This window comes from Silurus meridionalis, chromosome 20 (assembly GCF_014805685.1).
Source record: "Silurus meridionalis isolate SWU-2019-XX chromosome 20, ASM1480568v1, whole genome shotgun sequence".
NCBI lineage: Eukaryota > Metazoa > Chordata > Actinopteri > Siluriformes > Siluridae > Silurus > Silurus meridionalis.
The window spans coordinates 3,744,866-3,768,397 of NC_060903.1; the positions used below are offsets into that span (position 1 = coordinate 3,744,866).

General features: G+C 37.1%; 1 protein-coding gene across 2 annotated transcripts; it reads right to left on the reverse strand.

Moving 5' to 3' along the window:
- Nucleotides 1-480: 480 nt before the first annotated feature.
- tgm1l1 (transglutaminase 1 like 1) lies at nucleotides 481-20,688 on the reverse strand. Of its 2 annotated transcripts, none has more exons than XM_046876383.1 (14): nucleotides 20,533-20,688; nucleotides 12,563-12,849; nucleotides 12,159-12,350; nucleotides 9,659-9,910; nucleotides 7,985-8,103; nucleotides 7,111-7,218; nucleotides 6,327-6,504; nucleotides 5,394-5,532; nucleotides 4,756-4,948; nucleotides 4,364-4,517; nucleotides 3,232-3,516; nucleotides 2,403-2,563; nucleotides 2,148-2,284; nucleotides 481-1,189 (listed from the first exon to the last, which is right to left on the reverse strand). In XM_046876383.1, exons 2-14 carry the CDS (start codon nucleotides 12,846-12,848, stop codon nucleotides 1,051-1,053), a joined length of 2,343 nt encoding a protein of 780 aa, XP_046732339.1. In that variant the 5' UTR covers nucleotide 12,849; nucleotides 20,533-20,688; the 3' UTR covers nucleotides 481-1,050. The 2 variants fall into 2 exon arrangements, with proteins under 2 accessions (XP_046732339.1, XP_046732338.1); XM_046876382.1 differs by lacking the exon at nucleotides 20,533-20,688 and adding an exon at nucleotides 12,961-13,870.
- Nucleotides 20,689-23,532: the final 2,844 nt, after the last annotated feature.

A 23,532-nucleotide genomic window follows, 5' to 3' on the forward strand; every position in this document is an offset into this window, starting at 1 on the left:
GATTGGACAAAAAATAGGTCAGTGCTTCTGATAGCGTTTAGGCCAGCAGAGAAGGCTTTGCTGGCCCTGACCGCCCAACACTGGAAGATTTAATATGGAAAAGCCACGGCACCAAGTCGTTACTGATTCCTTTTGTAACAGAAAAGTTTTATTCCACTTATAACAAAGCCAGTGACAACATTCCAACCTCTAGTTTTCTCTTTTAAGACAAAAGCACAGCCTGACAGTTAAAATGTAGAGAAGCCAGAAAACGCAAACTCTTTAATCCTGATGAAATTCCATGTTGGAAAATTTACATCATTTGAGACACCTTTTATAAGCATTAAATAAACGCTTCATAATGTCATCAATAATTCTTTCTTTGTCTAATAATCTTTTCTTAAATTGATTTATAATCGGGCTTCTTAAACCTGCTTTCTATGCCGTGACGGATCATGAATGGACACTTTCTGACCAATCGGAATCAAGAACTCAACAACATTGTAGTATAAGTCAATTTATTAACAATAAAATAGAACATTCGTTTGAAAAAAAAAGTGCATGTAGATAAATTGTTATATTAGAGTTATGCTAATTGGTTAAATCTATAGTAAAAAGTTGAAAAAATATATGCAAATGTATTCATTAGACGAGTCTTCATTAATATTGATTACATTAATCCCAGATTTCTGTTCTATTTCCGTAAACAATGCACTTAAATAATGTTAGAGATAGAACTTTTATATATAAATATCTAATGACAGTGTCTATGCTACAGTATAAACCCATAATCATTTAACTCTGTAATTATTTCATTGTCTTTAAGGTTAAAAAAAAAATACCAAGTTCTTCATAGATATAGGAGATCAGAGTATTAATCTAAAATGAATGGTCAGAAGCAGCAACGCCTCATTACTACTCTAAAACGACTTAGTAACTGATAGTAAAAAAATTATAAACATATCTGATCAAGTATTAGGCTCAAATTTGTTTTGTTTTTTTACAAGTAGTACGAATGGACGTATATGTTAAGTGTTAAAACTAAAGTGTACAATAAAGACGATGCATTCACTAGTTGACGATGATGTCGGCGACGCCATGCACCTGTGAGAGCTGTTTACAGTCCAGAGAAGCCACCAGCTTCCTCGTCCCAGCCAAAGTGGGGATGAAGTTCTCCGTCACTGTCACTGTGGCATGTTTACTCACATCGCTGTGGAGATCATATATAATATAAGCTCATGATCAATACAACTGATATTTTTTTATTATAAACACTGGGGCGATAGTAATAATTATCCATTTACATTCATATCAAAAACACAATTTAAACATCTTAGGTTTGTAAAAATCCATACGGTGTACACTATAATGAAAAATGATTGGGACTCCTGATCTTTTAAGTCAAGTCTTTGGAAGCAGTAGAATAAAATTACCCCTTCACTTGAACTAGTTGTTCCAGCATGACAGTGCCCCTGTTTACAAAGCCAGGTCTATGAAGATATGCTTTACATGGGTTAAATATGCTTTATAGACACTATATTTCCAAAAGTATTGGGACACCTGACCTTTCCTGCTATATGTGTTTTTTTTCCAAACTGTTACCACAAAACTGGAGGCATTCAATTGTACCGGACATCTGTAGATGGGCTATAATAAAATTTTGCATTCGCTTGAACTTGGAAACCCGAACCTGTTCCGGCATTGCAATGCCCCTGTACACAAAGTGAGCTTGAAGATCTGGTTTACATGCTTTGGAGAGAAAGATCTTGAGTGGCCTGCTATAGAGCTCTGATCTCATCCCTACTGAACTCCTTTGGGATGAATGTGAACACTGACTGCACCCCAGGTCTGCTCACCTCACCTACATTACTACCTGCCTTTCGTAACACCCTTGTGGCTGATGATCACAAATATCCATAAACACACTCCGAAATCTAGTGGAGCATCTTCCCAGAAGAGTGGATGAAATTATAAGAGCAAAAGGGGACTAAATGTGTTTAAATTGCACATACCAATCTTGTGTAAGGTGTATAAAAACATTTCTCCCCAGAGTGTATACTGTAATATAGAACCCTAAACTCTAAACCTATTTCAATTGCACTGGTGGAGCTTTGTGTCACCAAATGCAAATAATTAAGGACATTTCCTCCAGCATCTTTGTTTCTTACCCCACTTTGATGGGATGGAGGTTCCTAAGTCCAAGACCTTCCACTCGCAGTACTACATTACGCAGTGTGCACGGTAACGGGTTGGTGAATGTCAGCTTGGCCGAGGCCTCTTTCCCTACATGGGTCTCTCCGAGAGGCTGCAAAAACACAAACAAGCCCAAAATACAAATGAATATTGTAATGATTTTCTTTACATTAAGTAAAACTATTTTAACTTTACACTTTAATCAGGCGGTATTAGGCTCTGTTTCTTACCTCAATGTGGATGTCTGGAGTGCGAAGCCTGAAGCTGGTCTGAGAAGCCAGCACCTGCTTGGTTTCATTAACTCGACCAGATAGAGTGAGCATCAGCGCCGCCTGGTCCACCAACTGGTCCTGATAAAGATTGTAGGGCAGCACCCAGTCTACCACTTTTTCTGATGGAAAAATTAACAACAAACTCAACAAATGTAATCGTTCATAGGGCTATAATTGATTTTCTATAACAACAGACTTGACGGCTTTAATTCAAACCACAGGTGTTGTTGTTTTACATTATTGTTTCTGTAGTAACAGCTAAATCCCAGCTAACAAAGAAAAACGTCTAATCATGATGTTTATAGAAGAGTCTCAAGTGTAGTCATTTTCTACCATGGGAAAAGTCTCCAGGACAGAGGAGTTTTCCCAGTTTTAATTTGTCTTTACGAGAAAAAAAAAGAGAGTAATGGAGCAACTGTTTACACAGGAGTTGACAAAACAAACTCTAAGTAAAAACAGGAAATAGTTTGCTTTGTAGCCATTCTTGAACATTAATTGGAACTATAAAAAGATATAAAAGTGTGTCATAGATCATTGAATGATCGTCTTGAATTTTCTGGCATTTTCTGCTGTGGTATAAGTGAAATAAAGCGCACCAGGTGATGCTGTTTCTTGGAAAATAATCAACTGCAATTTAATATTGTGCCAAAACACTTATCTGTCACATTCCTCTGTCCAGGACCTACTCGAAGTGACTACGTCTTTAAAGTTAATAAAGTAATACTGTCTTTAAATAGATCTCTAGTCGTTTATTCGCAAGCTTGTGCATGTTTTCTCTTCAGCTCACCTTCATTGGGACTGAGTTGCACAGGAATCTTCTCACTTTTCACTGTGCTCTTCAATACGCCCGTGTAGTACATCACGGCTACCTGGCTGTGCAGTGTGGTCCTGCGTGGATGTTCGCTCTGGTTCTTCAAAACGATCTTAAGGTGGGCGTCAAAACCCATGCGTGGCCCCTCACCTTCCACATGGACCTCCATACACACGTCATTGGCTGCTGCTACCGCGTAAATGTCTGGCTTGGTGCCATAGCGGCAGGCCGTCTCTACAGCGATGCGCTCTTCTTCAGAGCCTGGAAAAGGAGATGGGAAATTACGATTAATACTGATTTGTGATCGTGTCAGTTTAATCTTCTTCAGTATCCTCTTCGCTCTTTGCCACAACATCGGCAATGAGCTTACGTTTTTTAAACCTTGGCCCTACTCGTATTCCAACCCTTTTGCTTGGATCAGGTAGTTTTAAGTTTTAATGACAAGTGCTGTTGAAACAAGATAATCAGTGTTATTCACTTCACATTTACCAAAACCGGAATTTCGGATCCATATCAAAATATCAGATTTAGCTCTCTATGGCTGTTCCAGCATGGGTTCATTCCAGTTAATCCCCTTCTGATTCATAAAATCTGAGGAGATCACCTGAATCATGATGTTGAATAATAAATCTATTTCTAAATAATGAGTAGTATAGTGGACTGTTTTGTTGCGGTTTAGGCAGGTGAAGAATGGAAATGGAGCTGCAGGCGAAAGCTAGGTGAAAAGTTATGAACTGTGAACGTGATGGTGCATGTGAGGAATCGTGTTGCTTTAACAAATCCACCCCATCAACATAAACACACAACAACATCGCAAAGGTTTTCTGCTGTTCTGCCCCGAATCAGACTATAGAGACTGATGCATCTTCCTGACTTATTCATGTCTCCAGGCGTATTCTTATTCATGTCTCTGACTCTCATTTATTAATCTCCATATGCAATAACATTAGTAGGACATTTTCTGTACTCACTGTTTCTCTTGTTAAGAGTTTCTCAACCAACTAATGGCCTGGAAACAGGTTTGGTAAATTAAGAAAGCTTACTAGCATTAAACTGATAGATGGATGTTATTTAGAGTGGACACAATGTATTGTCTGTGTGTTCTGACCTTCAGGATGCTTGTACAGGTGTGTGATGTCACTGCGATTGTCAGAGCCCACAGCCTTGGTGCTAATGCAGTGTCCCACAGCATTCTTCTCTATGTGAATCTGAGAGAAAGTATTATCCACATTCCTCTGCCAGTAGATCTTATCGCTGTTCACCTGAAATAACAGGGTGCATGTTAATGTGTGTGATATGATGTGATTAAACTGGCCTTGACCTTTTAAAAAAAAGCCATTTGTCTACATGTCTGATCATGTTCTACATTATATCTGCATGAACAGTCTATTCACATGACACCAATTAAGTTTCTTGGTGTTGGTATTGATAATATGAAGAATCTGGATGCACAACTACAACATCCATGACACCATTGGTTATTTTCCTTCTTAAACTCACCTCAGCAAAGACAAAAGGCGTGTCGTGCCTCAGGTAGACCTGGCCTGTGCGAATGGCCGCGATGGAGGCGGGGCCACATCGGAACGTCCCCTGACTGGTTTCCTGTGGGGTCGAGTCTACAGCCTGCCAACCGCCCATACCGGGTGGCAAATCAAGACGAGCCATCCAGCAGTCGTTCCACACGTGAAAGTTCCTGAAAAGGGGAAAGAAAATTAAGGGAAAGTGTTTATCAAGGAATCTTAAGCTTTTATGCAAAACCTTTATGATATGGATCATAGCAGATAAATCTAAAGCCAGAGTGAGACTCCAAGGATTGTATTATAATGCTAGCAATATAACAAATTTCATTACAATTGTAAAACTGTAATTATTTTGGATAATATGCAATTATTACTGTACATCATATCATGTCAATAATAGTGTTAAGATTATAAAATGAGTGAGTGCCTTTATCTATACTATATTTATCTACAAATCTATACTGATTTATACGGATTCTTGATTTTGTAAAATTTCTTTATTTTCTTTAAGACGGTGTCAACAAATTAACATAATGTAATATGTACAATGAGCTGAAATCCAGCTGAAATACACTGAGTGTTCTGGTCATTTGTATCTGTGTGAATAGTCACACTCACCACACAGAATCTCGGTTGAGTTTGTTAATTGGCTCCATATTCTCGTCAAAAAACACATCAGTGGTCAGGGAGACATCGGTGTCATGGGCAGACTGGAAATTTGTTACGCTTCGAGTTGGGATACCGAGACACCTCAGAACTGAAATAGAGACATCCTGAGTTAATTTATGTGACAGGCCACAGCTTGTTGAATATTACTAGAATTATAGCAAATTTATGGGGTTTCTGCCTACCTTGTGAAAGTTAGATGTCACAAAACAATGTGTAAATGTTATATTTACTTTGTAATCTAAACATATTTATTTTCAGGTAAGGAGCCTATTTTACCACAGCGGTAAAAATAGACCGATGCTGTTTCGTAGTTAACGTCACACTATCTGGGCAAATAAAATGCCATACCAAATCTGACACAGTCTAATATATAGTACTATATATAGTACCTATCTAACATATAATCGTCTAACAGACTGTAATCAAATACCAGCATAAAAAATGTCTATAATTCTCTATAATTAAATTTTCAAATGCATGTTTCTACCTTTATTTCAATTTGGGGGATTACGGTCAGGATACATTCAAAAGAGTAACAAAGTTAAGGAAATCTTGTCACTTTCAGAACTAGAAATAACACAAACTGTCATAATTTCACCATCTCAATGGGTTTTTATAACACGTGTTAATCAGGTAATGAAATATTTCGGATGTTGTTGGGTTAATCAGGCTTTAGCTGGCGTGAGAAAAACAAGGACACACGCCTATGTAACTCATGAGTCAGGGCCACATTGGGAAGGACTGCCAAGAATGCGGTCAGGGTATTTTTGGGACAGACTGACAGCAGGGTCCTGGATTCAGGGAAATGATTCTATTAGCCAGTGGCAACTATGAATATCCTAACACAGCAGTGTTGAAACCCCTGCATATCCACGCACATACCTGTGGTGGTGACCCCGGAGAAGACCCAGCATTGGCCGTATTTGACAGGAGTTCCTTCATCCTTGTGATACTTCTTGAGAATGTCCACGCTGCCACTCCATGCTGTAGGAGGTGTCCCACCCTCATAATTCCCGGACCAGTTTCCTTCCAGAACACCACAGTCATCTGGGGCATTGATCTGGAGTGCAAGGGATGAAAATAGCATCTCCAAGCCAGGAGTGTTGCATGCGAAAGGGTTTATGGGATACACTAAAAATAAAACTGTTATCCCATGTGGAAGATTGCTGTCAAAGACTGTTTTGATTTTTGGGTTTAGGATATGAAAAAATAGGTTGTACATGAATGATATATTTCATGCGTTGCAAATATTGTTTTTAATTAATGTCTAGTATTTACTCAGCAGTCAGTTATTTCCGAAGGTTTGTGTGTCAACAATATATGAAGAGAAGTCTGCAATAATGTTTTATTGTTCATTTTAAAATGTACAAAGACATCAGATAGGGATTCATTTTTGCCATCTACATCAGTTTATTTGCTGCAACAAATGTCTTAAAGGGGATTATTTTGGATCGTACAGCTTCACTGGCATGAAGAATGAAACCAGGGCTGATTTCTTTCTAGCCCCGAAGGTAGATTTAATACAATTTAGAAAATCGACTAAGAACTGTAAATAAACTAAAATGCAAACAAAATATAAAAAACCCTACATAAGAACACTTTCCAGAACCACACATTTCATAAACCTAGTACATTATTTAAAAAATGTTGCTTCAATTTCACTCACCATAGCGGATATGACTCGCACCACGTTCACTGGATCTCCACGACCTGATGAAGGAGCATCACTTTTCTCCAGCACATACAAACAGGCCTCCAGAACCCCTTCTTGAAACTGAGAAAAACAAAGACACACAAGATTGGTACAAAACCTAGAAATATAAAAATGCTGCTCAGTATTAAAAGACACTACATGTGTAGTAGACTCTATTCTTGTATACAAAATTCTCACTAAGAAGTTATATCACCATGAGCCTTAAGATAATTGTTTAAACTAATAAAATGAGTGAACTGATTTGCTTCACTATACTTAGTTGTTTTATTGTTTACATCTTACTCCCCCTCTCATTTAATAAGAAATGGCTTTAATAGTCCATGAAACTGTATACATGTATATATTTTAGGTCTTTATTATCCTCCAATGAAAGGGATGGTGGGTTTATAATCAAACACAATGTGTACCCCAATGCTAGCATACATGCAGTCATCCTTGATTAGCCCTGTAGCTCCACTACAAAAGTGAGCTAGGCTAGAATTTCTGAGAGGATTTTTTGCTTATTTTTGTAATCTTCATAAAGTCCATAGGGAAACATTAGTTTAGTTAGTATGAGAGTGTTAAATAAAAATTTGAAAGTTATATTTGAACCATTGTCACTGTTAGAACAAGCTAGTTAGCTAAGATGGGCTAATCTGAACTGTTAAATAAGTTATGGAAAATAGCTCGAATTTCTGAGAGGATTTTCACTTTTACTCATAGAAGTTTTTCTGCCAACTTTAGCTAGCTAGTTATGTAGTTACGATGAAAATGGAAAATGGAAGTCTAAGAGTTAATGGCCTTCATGAAGCCAAAAGTTCTATGAGCTTTTCTCTCCTCATTGCACCTGTCCAAAGTTCCACGTGCGAGCGCCGATCTGCATCTCAGTGCCGTAGTAAATTTTCCCAGTGTCATTCAAGACGTACTCCTTTTTCTCTGCATCGTCATCCATATACACCGTGTCCCCTGAAAGACAAAAAGCACACAGAGGAAGAGATAGAACTGTAGATTTTTTGAAGAATACACAATGTCTGGCTAATTTCACTGAGATTGCAGTGAGAAACCCTTTCATTGTATGACATTATCAAAGTGAGGTTGGATGCTGTGCTTTCCGGTGTTTCTGTTCCACACACAGAGACCACATTGAGCAGAACATGGGCTGCTTTCTTTTTTATTAACATGTGGGCATGATTTTCAGAGGAATGTAAAAGGAGGGCAGTGGAGGAATAGTTGAAGGACAGATCAAGATTTGAGATGAGTAAGCATGTACAGGTCTATAGACAAGCTGGAAAAAAAGTGCTAGAAGGAAAGGAATATGGAAAAGAAAGAGAGGGAATAAGCTGTATTCAGAGAAGGTTGTGAAGGAGACACAAACAAGGACATGAAATAGATAGGAGAGGAGTTGAAGAAAAACTTTGGAGAGTGAAGATTTGAGCTGGCCTTGGCCTGGCATGCCTTCGCTTTAGAGGAAAAGCAAAACAAATAAAAAGCACATGCGATTCCTTAAAGGCAAAAAAACCTGGCTGGCAATCAAACACACCAGGCAAGTACAAAGCTTCTGACATGTGATATGTGTCTGTAGCATTCTCAGTTTAAAATCACATGGTCATTAACGCTAATGTTACAAATGCCCAGGAAATATATTGTCGTTTCTATAGCACCAGATCACTCCTCGTGTACAATTTAAGTATTATAAACCAATTCAGGAACTTATTAAATGGCAAAAATTTGGTTTGGACATGAAGAACGTTTTGGAGACAAGTTGAGGGAGGCGCGATTGAGATGGTTTGGACATGTGCAGAGGAGGGACATGGGGTATATCGGTAAAGGAATGCTGAGGTTGGAACCAGCAGAAAGAAGGAAAAGAGGAAGACCAAGGAGGAGGTTAATGGATGTGGTGAGGGAAGACATGCAGGTAGTTGGTTTGAAAGAGGCAGATGTAAAGAACAGAGTAGTATGGAGACGGATGATCCACTGTGGCGATGACTAATGAGAGAAGCCGAAAGAAGAAGAAGAAGAAGAAGAAGAAGAAGAAGAAGAAGATTTGTTTTCCATTGAAAAAACAGTGATCTAAAATCTCTGCTTGAGGCTTAGACCTTTATAATGATGTATAGTTATTCATGGTTACTCTTGTCCTTTTTTATTTAATCTATTGCTAAACATTAACACCTGAGAACAATGGGATATCGGTCAAGTATTATAAACCAATTTATTCAGTAGAGTATTATAAACCAATTCAGGACCAATAAATGACTACAATAAAATGTAATTATTGATTTGCTTGCTGTATGAAAACATTATTCAGCTTTTAATTGTCGGAGTCAATATTCTCAGTGCTTTCTAACAGCCAGTGGGGTTTTTCACCATGGGAAAGTCTTCTTTCATATATCTTTGTTCTTACACCATTTGAACACTTTTCAATTTACACATTTTATTTATTCTTGCACTTAGTCACATGAGTAACCAGGTGAACTATTTCTGTAAGGAAAATATAGTTAGTTTTTTTCTTTGCATTTCTTACCTTCACACCAGGGGTTGAAGAGAATGTAGATGTCTTTCTCAGAGTCATGCGTTTTAACCGATTCGCTTCCTGTACTCTGGGTCTTGACTGTAATCTCATATTTTCCAATGACAGCATTAGGGGGCGAGTTGATCAAGAGCTTGATACGATTGGCATTCTGCTCCACAATTTTCGCTTCCCAGCACCGGTCCTGCAGCTCTTCGACGACCGGAATGATGATGTGCGTGCCCTTAGACACCAGTGGCAGCAGGCCTTTAAAGGAAAAATAGTGTGTTGAAGTTGGTAGACATGTTTTTTTGAAACTTTAATCTCTTAAATTTTGCAGTTACAGAGTGTTATTGAGCCTACAGTTCAATTAACCTTGAAGTGAGCGGTTTATTTATTTTAACACAAATATATCACCTTTTCTTTTATGAGCCTGGTGTAAAGATAAGTCCGCTTGCAAGTTTGATTCATTTCTCAAGCTCACATGGACATGCGAGCCGGTGTTTAAAAGTATGTGTGAGATAGTAGCAAAAAAATTCACACAATTGCAGTGAGGTGTTATCATGAGTTCTGCACCCTTCCTGTCCCACCCTCATGGAAAGAAACATTATTCTTAGGTTTCAACATTCATTAAATCAGCAACCTCAAAATAAATATTAACTTCCTTTCATTTAAAACAGAGCTTTTTATTACTTGTACTTATCATATTGTAGGCCTATGTGTAAATTTCAAGGGAATTTAGTTGTAACCTCTTATTTCATTACAAGCTGAGTACGCCAGAAGTTTGAGAGAAATCCAGTTTGGTCATTCATTGTGTAATGTAAATCAAACCAAATGGGAAATGACACAATGTAATGAAATGTAGCCCAATATATTGACTGCACATATAAGAATTTTACAGAACAATATCTTTCTTTATCTTTTGTTGGATTTTCTTTTAGTCTGCCTTATAATAAAGTGTATCAGCTTATCATTCATAAAACATCCGAGTTTATCAGGTAATAGGATGACAGCTTATTCAAAGCATGATCTTATCAGGTCCTTATCAGTGATTGAATACCAGGAGGTGTCTACCATTGATTCGCTTTTACTTCAAAGCAGGGGTTCCCAACTACTGGATTGTGGCTCATCTAGTACCAAGCTGCACAGAAGAAACCTTTTTTATTTACATATTGACTTTTGCTGTCTGCAGGGTGTTTTTTTTTTTTTAAAGATTTCCATTTCTATTTTTACCTAAACCAATTTCCCACAGTTTTTTCAGTCACAGTTTTCTTTTCCCTATGTATCAATAAATTGAGCTTTTACTGATTCTGCATAATGATGAGCTCAGTTACATTTTCATTGTATAGGTAATAATTAATATTAAAATTAATATAACAAAATGATAAATACATCATATTAGTGTATTATAAAAGTTATTTGATAATTTAATGATCCCCAATCCCCACACCGCCCCTCTGTTCCATGGAAAAATTGTCTTCCATGAAACTGATCCATGGTGCAAAATAGGTTGGGGACCACTGCTTTAAGAAATTAGACTTGATGTTGTGAATTAAAATCTCAGCACAACCAAGTTGCCACTGTTGGGACCTTGAACAAGGTCCGTAACCCATCTGACAGCTCAGCTGCAATAATGAGATCAACTGTAAGTTGCTCTGAATAAGTGTTTTTGCCTCATGCTGCAAATGTAAATGGCCCAAATGAACAATTAAATATAATGACTCTTCAATATTGGCATTTTGCTCAAATCAGAAGCCAAGTCAAAGTTTTGGACATAGTTGTGGACAAAGTTGACTATATATTTCTGCTAAAGTAAAGTTAAAAAGAGCTCCTTTCACTATTGTACTTTGTAGACAAAAAAAATATGAAAATTATGTTTTGATCATTTATACAATTCATGTTTCACTACAGGGTTTCCTATTGTTACAGACACACATTAAAAACTCTCACCAGAATGATGGTGTGATGCTTGTGCTCTTGAAAAAGGTTAAACCTACAGAATTTATGAATTCACTTTAAAGTATAGATGAACAGATATTTTTTCTTAAATGTCTTAAACTATACAGTTATTACACATTAATATTTGTAAAGTAAAGGGAAGTAAAAGTCTCTCAAAATGAAACTACTCTGAAAAAGTGCTGATTCCTAAAAAAAAGGGTCCTTAATTTAAGTAACTAAGATAAATGCTTCCTTGTTTTTCACTACTGTGGTTTTGTTTACTTTTTCTGTGAGTTAGCTAAAAGTTTACTAGATTGAAGTTTCTTCTTATCATTTTGTGATCAGCTTCAGCTTATTTTGTGACATCCCAAACTCCACTCACATCTAACATGTTTAAATCTATGTACGGTTTTATGATTGTTTTAGCAGGAACCCTTGAAAAATAATTCCAAACACATACTCGCACCCAGTAACTTCTTTTGACCTTTGGTCACCACTCCCGGAATGAAGTCAGCCATTCAGTATGTGGGTGTTACGGCATTATCTGTTGTGAAAGCATTTAACACCTCACACTGACCGGTCTTGAGCTCCAGATGCAGCTTGTCCATGTTGATGTTGAAAGGACGGGAGAGGTCGAGCATAATCTGAAAGTTCTGGCCTCGGCGAATGATGAGCTCATCGCTATGGTACTGCTCGGTGTGGTGCTCCTTACGATTCGGGCCAGTCTTTGAGCTGAGCAGGTCCATGGAGCGTACGACCAGAGAGAAGTCTGTGAGAATATACAAGAGTCTGGTAAAATGGTACTAGAAAGTAAAAGCTCTCATGCTGAGCTTGTCTAAGCAGTGAGATTCTTCACAAGTTTATGTCTTTAAATGTCAAATCCATAAAACTGATAATCTCTAATGAAATAATTATTGGTTGCAGACTATGGAACTATTGTGTTAGCAGTGATTAGCAAAAGATCTGAATTAGCCGTCTTACCCTCCAGCTCATTGTCTTCTGTGTGAGGTTGAAGCTCGGGGCAGGGTATTGGTTTCTCTTCATCCTTGACCACAGTGTCTGCTTCATTTGTTAAATAATAGGAGCTGCTTTGCCGGCGACAGCAACAGGGGCAAGCTTTCCGTAACCAACGACGACATCCTCCTTCCTGCTTTGTTTCCTTAGAAACCACCTCCGTTTCTGGGATTGCTTGTCCGTTGCTTTCGGCAGCGGAGTGAAAGCGGCCAACGGTTGACCCATCTCTGACTGACATCCTGGTTCCTGACATTCTGAAACAGAATTGAGACAATTTTTTGGTGTTTTTCAAGGATTGGTGTGTATAGCGTTTTGAAATCTGGCTTTGGAAAATTTATTAATATTAATATTACAAACTTGCTCACTGAAAAGAAACAAAGGGACTCCATAGTTGCTCATTCATTCATTCATCTTCAATCACCACTTTATGGTCAGCACTGAGGTGGATCTGAAGCCAATCCTGCAAATACTGACTAAAAACCTAAAATACTGTACATCCTGGGCCATTTCAAGGCATCATATGAACTACTATTCACAAATGAGGGGCAAATTAGAAACTGGGATGTTTTAGCAGATGGGAGAAAACCAGAGAACCTGGAGGAAACCCATGACTTAGAAAGAAACTTTACACTAAGCTTGATAATAATGTATAGACTTATTTTTAAAACAGAAAACCCCTAATGCAAACAGACCTTAATGAATCTGAATGTATTTGTGTGAGAAGGCAAAACAAAACCATTAGTTCCTCGGCTCCACCGAGTCACAATGCTCGCTGTTGTTCCTTCACAATTATTATCATAATCGCCCTTTCTACGAGACCTATAAACCTGATTTCATGCGTCACATTCCATTAACACGGTGCTTTTTCTACCGAATTTGCAAGCACAACCTCAAATAGCCTCAAATTGCTGCTCGGTTTATCTCCAAACCATCAGCAGATATCTGATTCACCTCACACAGAGGTGTATTACAGTGAAAGTACAAGCCTGCCTTGCAGCCCTTATGATGTTTTCATGGCCTTGGAAGAGCTCACACTATCAGAATGGGGTTAGCTGTGAGTTAATACAAACCATATGTGTGACTCCCAGCTCTCACCGAATATCCTTCCCTTCATCTGTACAGCTTTATCGCTGTTCTTGTGCTTTTTTTTTTCTGCCACAATCTGTACGCTGCATAGTGTTCCTTACAATAGCCCTCCCAAAACACAGAGTACTTTCGAGCGCAAATTATCTATAAAATTCCAAATACACTTTTGCCATACACACAGACACACAGACACACACACACACACACACACACACACACACACACACACACACACACACACACTTGCCGCAAATGAATGCTTCAGTAGTGTTTATACATGTTCAGATATCATCACCATTCATTATGTAAACTTCATGTATGGCACATATCCACATTTCCATTCTTATGATTTCACATTCTTAGGGTGTGTGTGTGTGTGTGTGTGTGTGTGGTATCCATGTGTTATGTGGATTGTGGAATGCAGTGTTGAATGCCTTTGACTCCCTACACTGCCCCTCCTATGACCATGACCGCACTTACCCAGATGCACTGAATTATGGGAGAAAAGGGGAGAGCGAGGATGTGTGAGAACAAGGGTTTTTTTGGATTTCTATGCACTTTTTGTTTAACAGATTTCTTGGACCATGTCCTAAGTGCAATTAACAAATACCATTCGCAGCAGCGTAAGAGCAGTATTCCCCTCAGACTCCTTTCTTCTGAACCCTGCATGTGATCGGAGATTCGCCCGTTAGTCACATGCCCTCTAGAGCACCTATGCGCTGCTGTGAGAAATGAATTCAAGTCGGCATTAAACCCTTCACATTTCACTAATTCTGATCAGAACAAAAAAAATCTTGTTCACCAATCTGTTAGATTTGAAAAAATCTCAATACTGTAACACAACGTGTTACAATGACATCATCGTAACTTCAAAATATCGTTGAGATAAAGAAAGTCGAGACTACCCAGAAATCTTAAACAATGGTGATCATTATAAGGTAGTATACTGTAATTTGTGAATCATTTAACAAGTTACAGTTCATAATTTAGCAAAAACAGGGCAATTTACATACCGAAATGTATAAACTTTACAGTATGTATGTTGCAACGGGCATGTGTACAAGCGTTGGTGTGCTAATAGAGTGAAGAGATGTTCTGCTTGAAAAAAGAGAGAGACAAGTGCTAAGACTGGGCTTTGAAACACCAAAAACACCGAAAAAATTATGAGCTCTACCAAAGAGACAATTGAACTCTGTCAACCGCTAGTAAGCATAAAGCATCTCACCATGTGGGATATATACATACACATATATATATATATATATATATATATATATATATATATATATATATATATAGAGAGAGAGAGAGAGAGAGAGAGAGAGAGAGAGAGAGAGATAGATAGATAGATAGATAGATAGATAGATAGATAGATAGATAGATAGATAGATAGATAGATAGATAGCGTAAAACTGTTGTTTTAATTCTATAAAAAAAAAATATCCATCCCACACTTTGTACTATTTGATGTTTTAGGAAATTAATCTAAAAATACTCTGTATTGAACTGTATAGAATAAAAAAGTACGTAGTTTAAAAATGTGTTAGCGTTTAGCAGTGTTAGGCTTTTTAATAACAGTGACAAAACCCTGGCATCCCCCTTTAAGGGTTATTCAAGTTAAGCTGGCTAGCAGGTGTCAGCAATGTTTAGCTCCTGCAGTGTTAATCCCATTTTAGCTTATTTAATGTTATTTAACATTAAATAACAACTTCACATTGTTTTTTTAACCTCTGGGCTCAAATGTTTTGAGATTAGTGAACATGTCAAGCATATTACAGTGTGTAAACAGTATTACAAACTGAACTTCGTTTAGGGTTTTCTGGTACTTCATATGTTTTGTCTAATCCTTGGTGTATCACAAAAGTTAATACTGTATTTTATCAATGTTATTATCTCTTTAACTATATATGCTGGCTACTCCTACCATAGCCTCTCAGTGGAATGCTAGCTTATTTGGTATTTTCCCTGCTAATAAATTTTACTACAGGTTTTTAAGATATTGCAGTAGGGTTTATTGTAGAGTTGTATAACATATTTAGAGACAAATTACTAAATGTTAATGGGTACCTCAGTTGTTTTAATTAATGGAGTTATAATATCAAGCTAGCTAGCTTTGTAGCTATGTAATATAAAATTTTATCAACTATTAGTTGGGTTTAGCTACTGACCCAAAAACTCAGCCGCTTATTTCATTGTACTGTTGGTGGTATAGTGGAGCTGCCTTCCAAGCAGTTGACCTGGGCTTGATTCCCAGCCAATGTAATGAGGTAAACTCAAAGGTCAAGTCTCTGTGAGGCTGGGGGTTCAAGCCCCAGTATCTCAAAGCTAGCACACTTGGCCCCTTGAGCAAGGTCCTTCACCCTCAGTGCTTTAATGTCAAGTAAAAAGCCCCTCCTTCAATACTACTATCTATATTATTGGTTTCAGCAACCAGATATACATACTTTACATTATGTTTGGGTTTATATATGCGATAGATGGCTTGATGATATCATATGAGCTGTAGTGTATTTGATCAAGAGGGAATTCGTCAATCTTGTACATGCCTATTCTGTATTCAGTCTGAGCATGTGGGAAAACCACGGCTAAAAAAGTGCAGTGTCCAAATTGTCCCTCTGAGACAATGCTATAAATCTGAGGCATTCATCATGTTGTGACTGTGACAAAGAAGCTAAACTGAATACAGAGAGGAGAAAATGTGGGTATGGGAGAAAGTGAAAGGGAGGCTCCACAGAAACCTTTCTAACAGTTCTTTGAACCGAACCAAGTCTATCAATCCCGGTAAAAAAAAGAAAAAAGTTCTAAACTGCTTCGTCTGTTTGCACTCCAAGTCCCTTTCACTCTATTTGTTCTTTTCTGTAGCCCGCATGGGATAAAAACTTACAAGCCATTAATGGCACAAACAATATCCATGAGCTCTGTGATCCATAATCCAGTGGCATTAGGGGTTAATATCTGTCCCTGGTTCATGGCTGATCATCTGTCACAGATCTAAAAGAGGGCCGGCTGTTGGCCTGAAGCCAGTCGAAAAGCTTTGGTGCAGCTGCTGGAGCGCGAGACGATGGCCCCGGACAACCACAAAAAGACCGAACTTTCTAGTGTTTCAGTTGTTGAAATAAAACCCAGAATGGCATGTTAAAAAGACATGCTGTAATAGCGATACACACTTGTGTCCTTTTTTTAATTTATTCTAAATTCATGTTGTGTATATTGTTATATATATGGTATTAGATATTAAACATCCATAGCATGTTGTATTTTTTTCATGAGCATGTGCAGGTAGTTACATGACATTTCAGGCAACGAGTTCAGCACCTATAAAGTGTTGAACTTCCACAATGTCTTATTATGACCACTTCCAGATCTGACACTTTAACGTTAATGTTATGACGTAACACATGACGTGAAGAAATTTCGCCACTACAGGCCTTTCTTGCAATTTGGTTGTGATTCATTTAATGAATCAGGCTATGATGCCTGTCTTGGAAAATTCACAGAAGAAAGATGTCCTCACTAAGACATCATAGAGTTAGAGTGTATGCTTGTGGAAAAAAAATCATATAACGTGCTTGGGTAGGTACATTAAAAGAGAGGCCACCTTTCCCCCAAAAACAACTGTAATCTACAATTAATTAAATCTTAAAAAAAGAGTTAATCTTTACGATATTCAATAGTAAGCCAAAATTAAACCATTTAAGATGCCTTACAGTTAACACACAGCATGCTATTAACTTTTTTCATCTGCTTCCCCTTTTCCCCACATTGTATTACATATTTGTAATTTAGCAGTAAACATGCCTCTTTGTGCCACACTGTCCAGCTGCCAGGCAAGCTTTCCTTAAGCAGTTTCATAGTGAGATCTACTAGGCTGTAGTACACCAAATATCACCTTACACCAAACTATTCATAAGAAATGGAACAAATAAATACCAGCTACCTGTAGCAGATGTTTGTTTCCACAATCTGAACACTGCCATAATCACCCCCCATTAGTCTCTTCTATTCCCAGAAAACATGGCCCACTAATATATACTGATTTTTTTTAATGGTGCTTCATGTATCTGTATATAATGTACATTTAAACATTTATTACACAGAAAAGCAAAAAAAGGACAATGCTTTGCAAAAATCCCACCAAATAGTTTTTCCCAATGTTAAAGATTTGGTTATAGCTTTTCATCTGAATAATGTGTAAAAGGCCTTAAAAGGAAATCATGGCCAAGTAAAAAATGTCTTTAACCCTAATGTCAAAAAAATAGCACTAGCAGTAGCAGAGCAACTACTGGTTTAATTCTACATGTATCTTTAATGTATAATCTTATTTTTTTAATGCACTCAATATAAATCTCAAAATTGTTATTTAGCCTGTGGTCTCTAATCCAAAAAAGAGCACAACAGCGTTTTAATTTTCTATCTTATCTTCGGACATTACTAAACTTTTTTAGAAAGCTTCACATGTGAGATTTATGCACACAACCATCTGGCTATAAAGACAGATCTATAATCACTAAGCTGCTAAACATCGTGCTTCAAGCAGTCAGCTCTTTTACTCTATAAATCCTATTTTATTTGTTAAGGTACTTTCCTTCTCTTTATCACCTCCTCATCCAGCCTTCTTTGCTTCTCTAGCCTTTGTTTTTCTGTCTCCTCTCCCATCCTTTGCCTGTTGCTTTTGGCCAGCTGAGCCTTACTTCTCTTATTGGAATGCAAAAAGGGCAAGGGCTTGGTGTAAAGATCGGTCTAACTTACTCCAGTCATGAAACCCGCTAATAAAAATACTTCCTCTCTCAAACTCCCCACCCTCAGTCTTCGTATAGCCATGCATACTGACGTATAGACAGACATATGAGGAACGTATATATCTCAACTTCAGGTTTGACTACGGCAGTACTGAACACTGGAAATAAAAATCTTAGAGAACAGTTACACAATTCCAGCAGCTAGTTGTTGCATGCACATGTGTGGGAACTGTGTGAAGCAAAGACAGATGCTGTCTATGTAAATAAAAAAAGTCTGGTGTGATCAGAAAACCTTCGTTGTCAGACAGGAACGGCAATGTCAATCAAACTACTACTATACAGCATTTCTGTTGCATTCTTCAAGAAATTCTTCAAGCTCAGAGGTGCATGGGTGACACTGGGGTCATTCTTATTATCTGTAGATGACCCAAAAATGTTAGCGATGTGAGCTATGCAAACCTATTTCTGAATTTCTCCTTGACATATCTTTTGAAATAAGGTTCCAGACAGACATGTAGAGAACATTTTTTTTTTATATTTACACATATCTGTAATCCCCTAAGCATTTAGATGTGTGGCCTGAAAGGTGGCAACACATTATGAGCTAATTTGATTGTTTACTGTGCTCTGTTAAATGGTTTCTTAATCAGTGCATCAACTTAATGAATTACAAAGTGAGACACAAATGTTTATCTTCTTTGCAATACAGATAAAGGACCTTAAACTAGTTCTGACCTACTACAATAACTGTTTTAGATGCCTGATAATTTCACATATTTCTTCTATAAGATATGCTAACACAGTGTTCATATATGTTCAGACGATCACTAATTAATACAGTAAATATATAAGCACTACTCAACATTTCAAAAAAGATGGAATATACCACTCCTTGGTGCTAAAGTAGTAACAAGTATCTTTTACCTTGAAATGTACATGCACATTATTACACCATGAAATCTTTACCATAAAAGGCATGTTCATATTGCAATTCATTTACAAAGATACGCTTAAAAAAAAACACATTTACATCAGAAAGCTACATTGAAACATGCAAATGTTCGAGGGTGTTACGATCCAACAGTTTCCCACAAAAGTCATGAATTTTAAGAAAAGTACTCATAACTTGTATATGAAAAATAATCCATATTTTCATATTTTATTGCAAAATGTGTAGCATCATAGCAAATTCAGTGTTTTTTTATGCCTTGATTGTAGTGTACTTTCTTACTATGTATTATATAGAAGACTGCGAAGCTACAAATGATTGATCTCTGAGTTAACTTCTGATCTACCTAAATTATTTATAATGTCATAAATAAGCGCTGAGAGACCTCCTGTTGAGTAACCACAAGGTTTTGAGTTCAAATACCAGAATCTCCTGCATCCAATATTCAGTTAGGTATGAAGTGGATTCTGCTTCATTTGTAGATCACTGTATAAAAACTCTATAAAAAAGTCACGTAGGTGTTCCTGCTATTCAGCTGGACACAAATAAAGACTGTTTCTAAATAATCTTCATATCATATAATGTATATCATAAAAAATTGAATAAAGAAGTAAACGCCTCACATTGCACTAATTAATAGCCTAATTCTGATCCGTACTTGCCATACGTTGCTATATAACAAATCCATCTAAAGATCATAAGCAGGTCTTGAAGGTTCCTGTAGTGAAAAGGTTTTGGCACCCCATGCAGTAGAAGATTTCTATTCAACATTCCACACAAGGTGTTCATGACTGTCCAGCTGAAGAGCAGCAATGCATTTTAGATCTGACTTAATATATTCAAAGGTTCAGATTGTTCAGATTTCATTGCAGAACAATTCTGGAAATGTCTCTAGTCGTTTTTGATGATCACATAAAACTCTAGAAAGTACATACACAGATGAGGCAAAAGCTTTACAATGACAAGCTTTCAAAAGAGTGAAAGTTAAAGAAGCTTGTATATATAAAAAAGCTTTGTAGGGCTTCAAAGAATAAAAGATGGGTGCTGTGTTAAAGTATTTCGAGACAATATTTACTTGTTCTTGTATAAAGTTTTGGATACTTAAAATTAATGAAATAAAAGAAAACTACACAGCGCACATAGAAGAAAACAGAAAGTGTTACCCGCAATGCGTGTTTCTCCTCCTCGCCTTTCTAATAGTTTCAAAAAGTTAAAGGGGTCTCTAATGTACTTTAAACCCACCCACACACATGCACACACTCACTCTTACACACATACACACACGCCCACTTGTAACTACAAACTTCTGCATGATCGGATATGACGCTTGGAGCCCACGATAGCGAGGCGGAGGCTGCGGGTGGGCGTGTGTGCGTGTGTGTGCGCGCGCTTGTGGGATGGATGTGCCAATGTTACTGGATAAAAAATAATAATATAAATAATACTGATTTTATTCTGTTTAATAACACTAACTTGTTAGATTTTATACCCTGAATAAAGAATTTACACATTTTACTAAGGATTTGCCTTTTATGCTTTCAGTAGCTACTGCATGTTGACAATATTTGTGATTTTAAATTTTTTTTTTATCAATCCAAATAAATGCAATCCACTTGCACTTTCCCAAAGTTTTAAATATTTGTTTCCATATATTCCGAACAAAACGACTGCATGCAATGGATGAATTAACCCTAACCCTAACCCATTCGCTATTCGATTTGGCCTTGTGATGTGCCATTTTAAGTCATTTCCATTGTTTTTAATTGGTTCTAATGCTTAACAAATATTCCTCCAAATATTTATATTTTAAATATGATATTTAAATGTATTTCCTCCAAAAATGAATTTTTTTTTCACTGGACGTCGACAATCATATTTAAGGATTTTCATCGGCTAGTCATTTCACATTAATCTAATTAATTAAAAACTTTATTTGAATCGATTCAAGTGTTTAAATGAACCCCATCTGCTTGTGGTGAGAAGCTGTGCTAGCTCGATGGCTGGGGACACTTTTATCAGAAGGTTTTGAGTTCCTATCCCATTTCTGTCACTGCCCTTAAGCAAGGCTCTCGAATTAACAACTTTAAGATCATTTGCTGCGGATAAGGTAATCTACAGTACCATATGCTGTAAACTGGTAAAAGAAAACTTCTTCATGTTTGAGTAATAGTACTGAATGTGGTCGATAGATATTTTAAAAAATTTTACTTCAGTGTTAATTTATTGTAGTAGCGTTCAGTTTTAAGATGGTATCTGTCATAAGTGAAATGTATAGTACATATATGAAGTGGAAAGTTTTTTGGTAAATGAACCACTCACTGGTATTTCCACATTCTAGCTGCTGGTCAACCCTGAAAGTAGGCAATATGTCAGCTTTATTGCACAAGAACAGGCATTTCTGGCTACTTCGGGGTCAAGAGATGACATCTGCCATTTGCTGCTCTTTTCACATCCTGTCACTTGCAAAAAAGAAATTATAACTGCCGGCATAGCTGACCACAGATCCGCTCACATCAATGTGCCTATATTATCCAGAAAAAGGTAACGATAAAGATGTCTGTCTTTGTACATAAAAAAACCAGGAAACAGAAATAGGCTAAACAAGGTCAATATTTGGTGTGACAAACTTTGCTTCTTTGTTTAAAAAAATAGTCTTCATTACTAATAGGCATCATATAGAACCCACCACAGTTACTCTGGAGATGAACTTTCATTAGGTTGCTTCACAAGTCCTAGGTACACTGTAATGACATTGCTACAACATAATATTAAGAAAGTAAATAAACTCAAACTATTACTCAAACTTGGTTTTATTAAGTAGATTCCACAAGCAAAAATAAGAAAGACAGTCTAAAGAATTCACATTTTGCTTGTAATAATCCAGGGAGGAACAGGATGCCCTAATAACACAGGAAGCGAGAAGAGGAAATGAATATAAAGGCCACTTGGAGGATAACGGAAGTTATAATGAAATAGAAGTGATTTAGTAAATTTATATGCGCGATGCAGCTCAATAATAGTCATAAGAATAAATAAAATGTCTTACCATTTAAAAAAAAGTATGACTTGCCTAGACATCAGTATAAGGCTATAAGGTTAAGGTGAAGCTTCCTTATGACTAATGACTGTCACACCCTACACATGATTACAAATAAATAAGCTGCATGGCTGTTAAAAGAGGAGAAAGTGTACTTGAAAGTATGAAGATTGGAATTGGGATTTTCTGATGTCCGAAAAAATATATTTTAAACTGGCTGGTGGAGGAAATGGCTTCTCAAGCTGTTGGTAGGAGATAAGTTTACCCAGTGACCCAGTGACCTGGTGAAGAAAATATTTTGGCAGACATTATGCAGACCTCTAGATTCACCCTACCTTGATGAAATCACAGACACTCGGGGCTGCTGGGAAATTTTTTGAGTATATATAGATATTTATTGTCCTGCTGTGAAGCTGTGAGCCACAAATTTATGAATAGCTGTGGAGACATGGGTCAAGGTGCTCAAACAAGAGACTATTTTGGCTGCAAATAAAAGCTGGTAGAATAGAACGATTTAAGGAATTCTTCTTGAATAATGACCAGTGTCAAACGTTTATTGAACGCCGGATCTATCAGCTTGATCAGCTCTGCCTGTGTCTTTTGCAAGATGATACCTGGTCAGACAAATCCATGCTGGATTTTCTAGTTCCCTACTGGCAAAAAGGTGTGTGTTAAGATAAGGCAAGGTGGGTGGGTTAAAGAGGAAGGAAGTAGATGCCTCCTTTTAGTTCCCTGATATGACAAATATTCTTCCTAGGACAGGAGGAATGAAGAAAGTATAATGGCTTCCTCCAGTGGTTGTACTCTAGATATGCACTTTTGGTCCTGTTGTAGCAACAAAATACAGTCTAGGTCTTGGGTTTGGACTGTATTGGGATGTGATAATTATGTTAATGACGCATACACACTCATTTTGTTGGAATGCTGTAAATAATACCATTTTATTAAATTGACGATATACATTTGTATGAGGGTAATGTTAGGGTTAAAAAATTGGTTTTATTCCATTAAAACTTTGAGTTTGAAGTTTTTTAATAAAGAAAGAAAGTAAATTCTAAGTTGTATGCATTTACTGATAGTCACATTTGCAAACTGAATAATTGTTCGATAAAACATTTCACATTAG

Excerpts from the sequence above, each read along its gene's own strand:
- tgm1l1 (XM_046876382.1), bottom strand. The coding sequence starts at position 12,998 with ATGAATGAGCAACTATGGAGTCCCTTTGTTTCTTTTCA. Across the intron at positions 12,351-12,562 it reads AGAAGACAATGAGCTGGAGG|ACTTCTCTCTGGTCGTACGC; the intron begins GTAAGACGGCTA and ends ATATTCTCACAG. Across the intron at positions 7,219-7,984 it reads GCACGTGGAACTTTGGACAG|TTTCAAGAAGGGGTTCTGGA; the intron begins GTGCAATGAGGA and ends TGTTTTTCTCAG.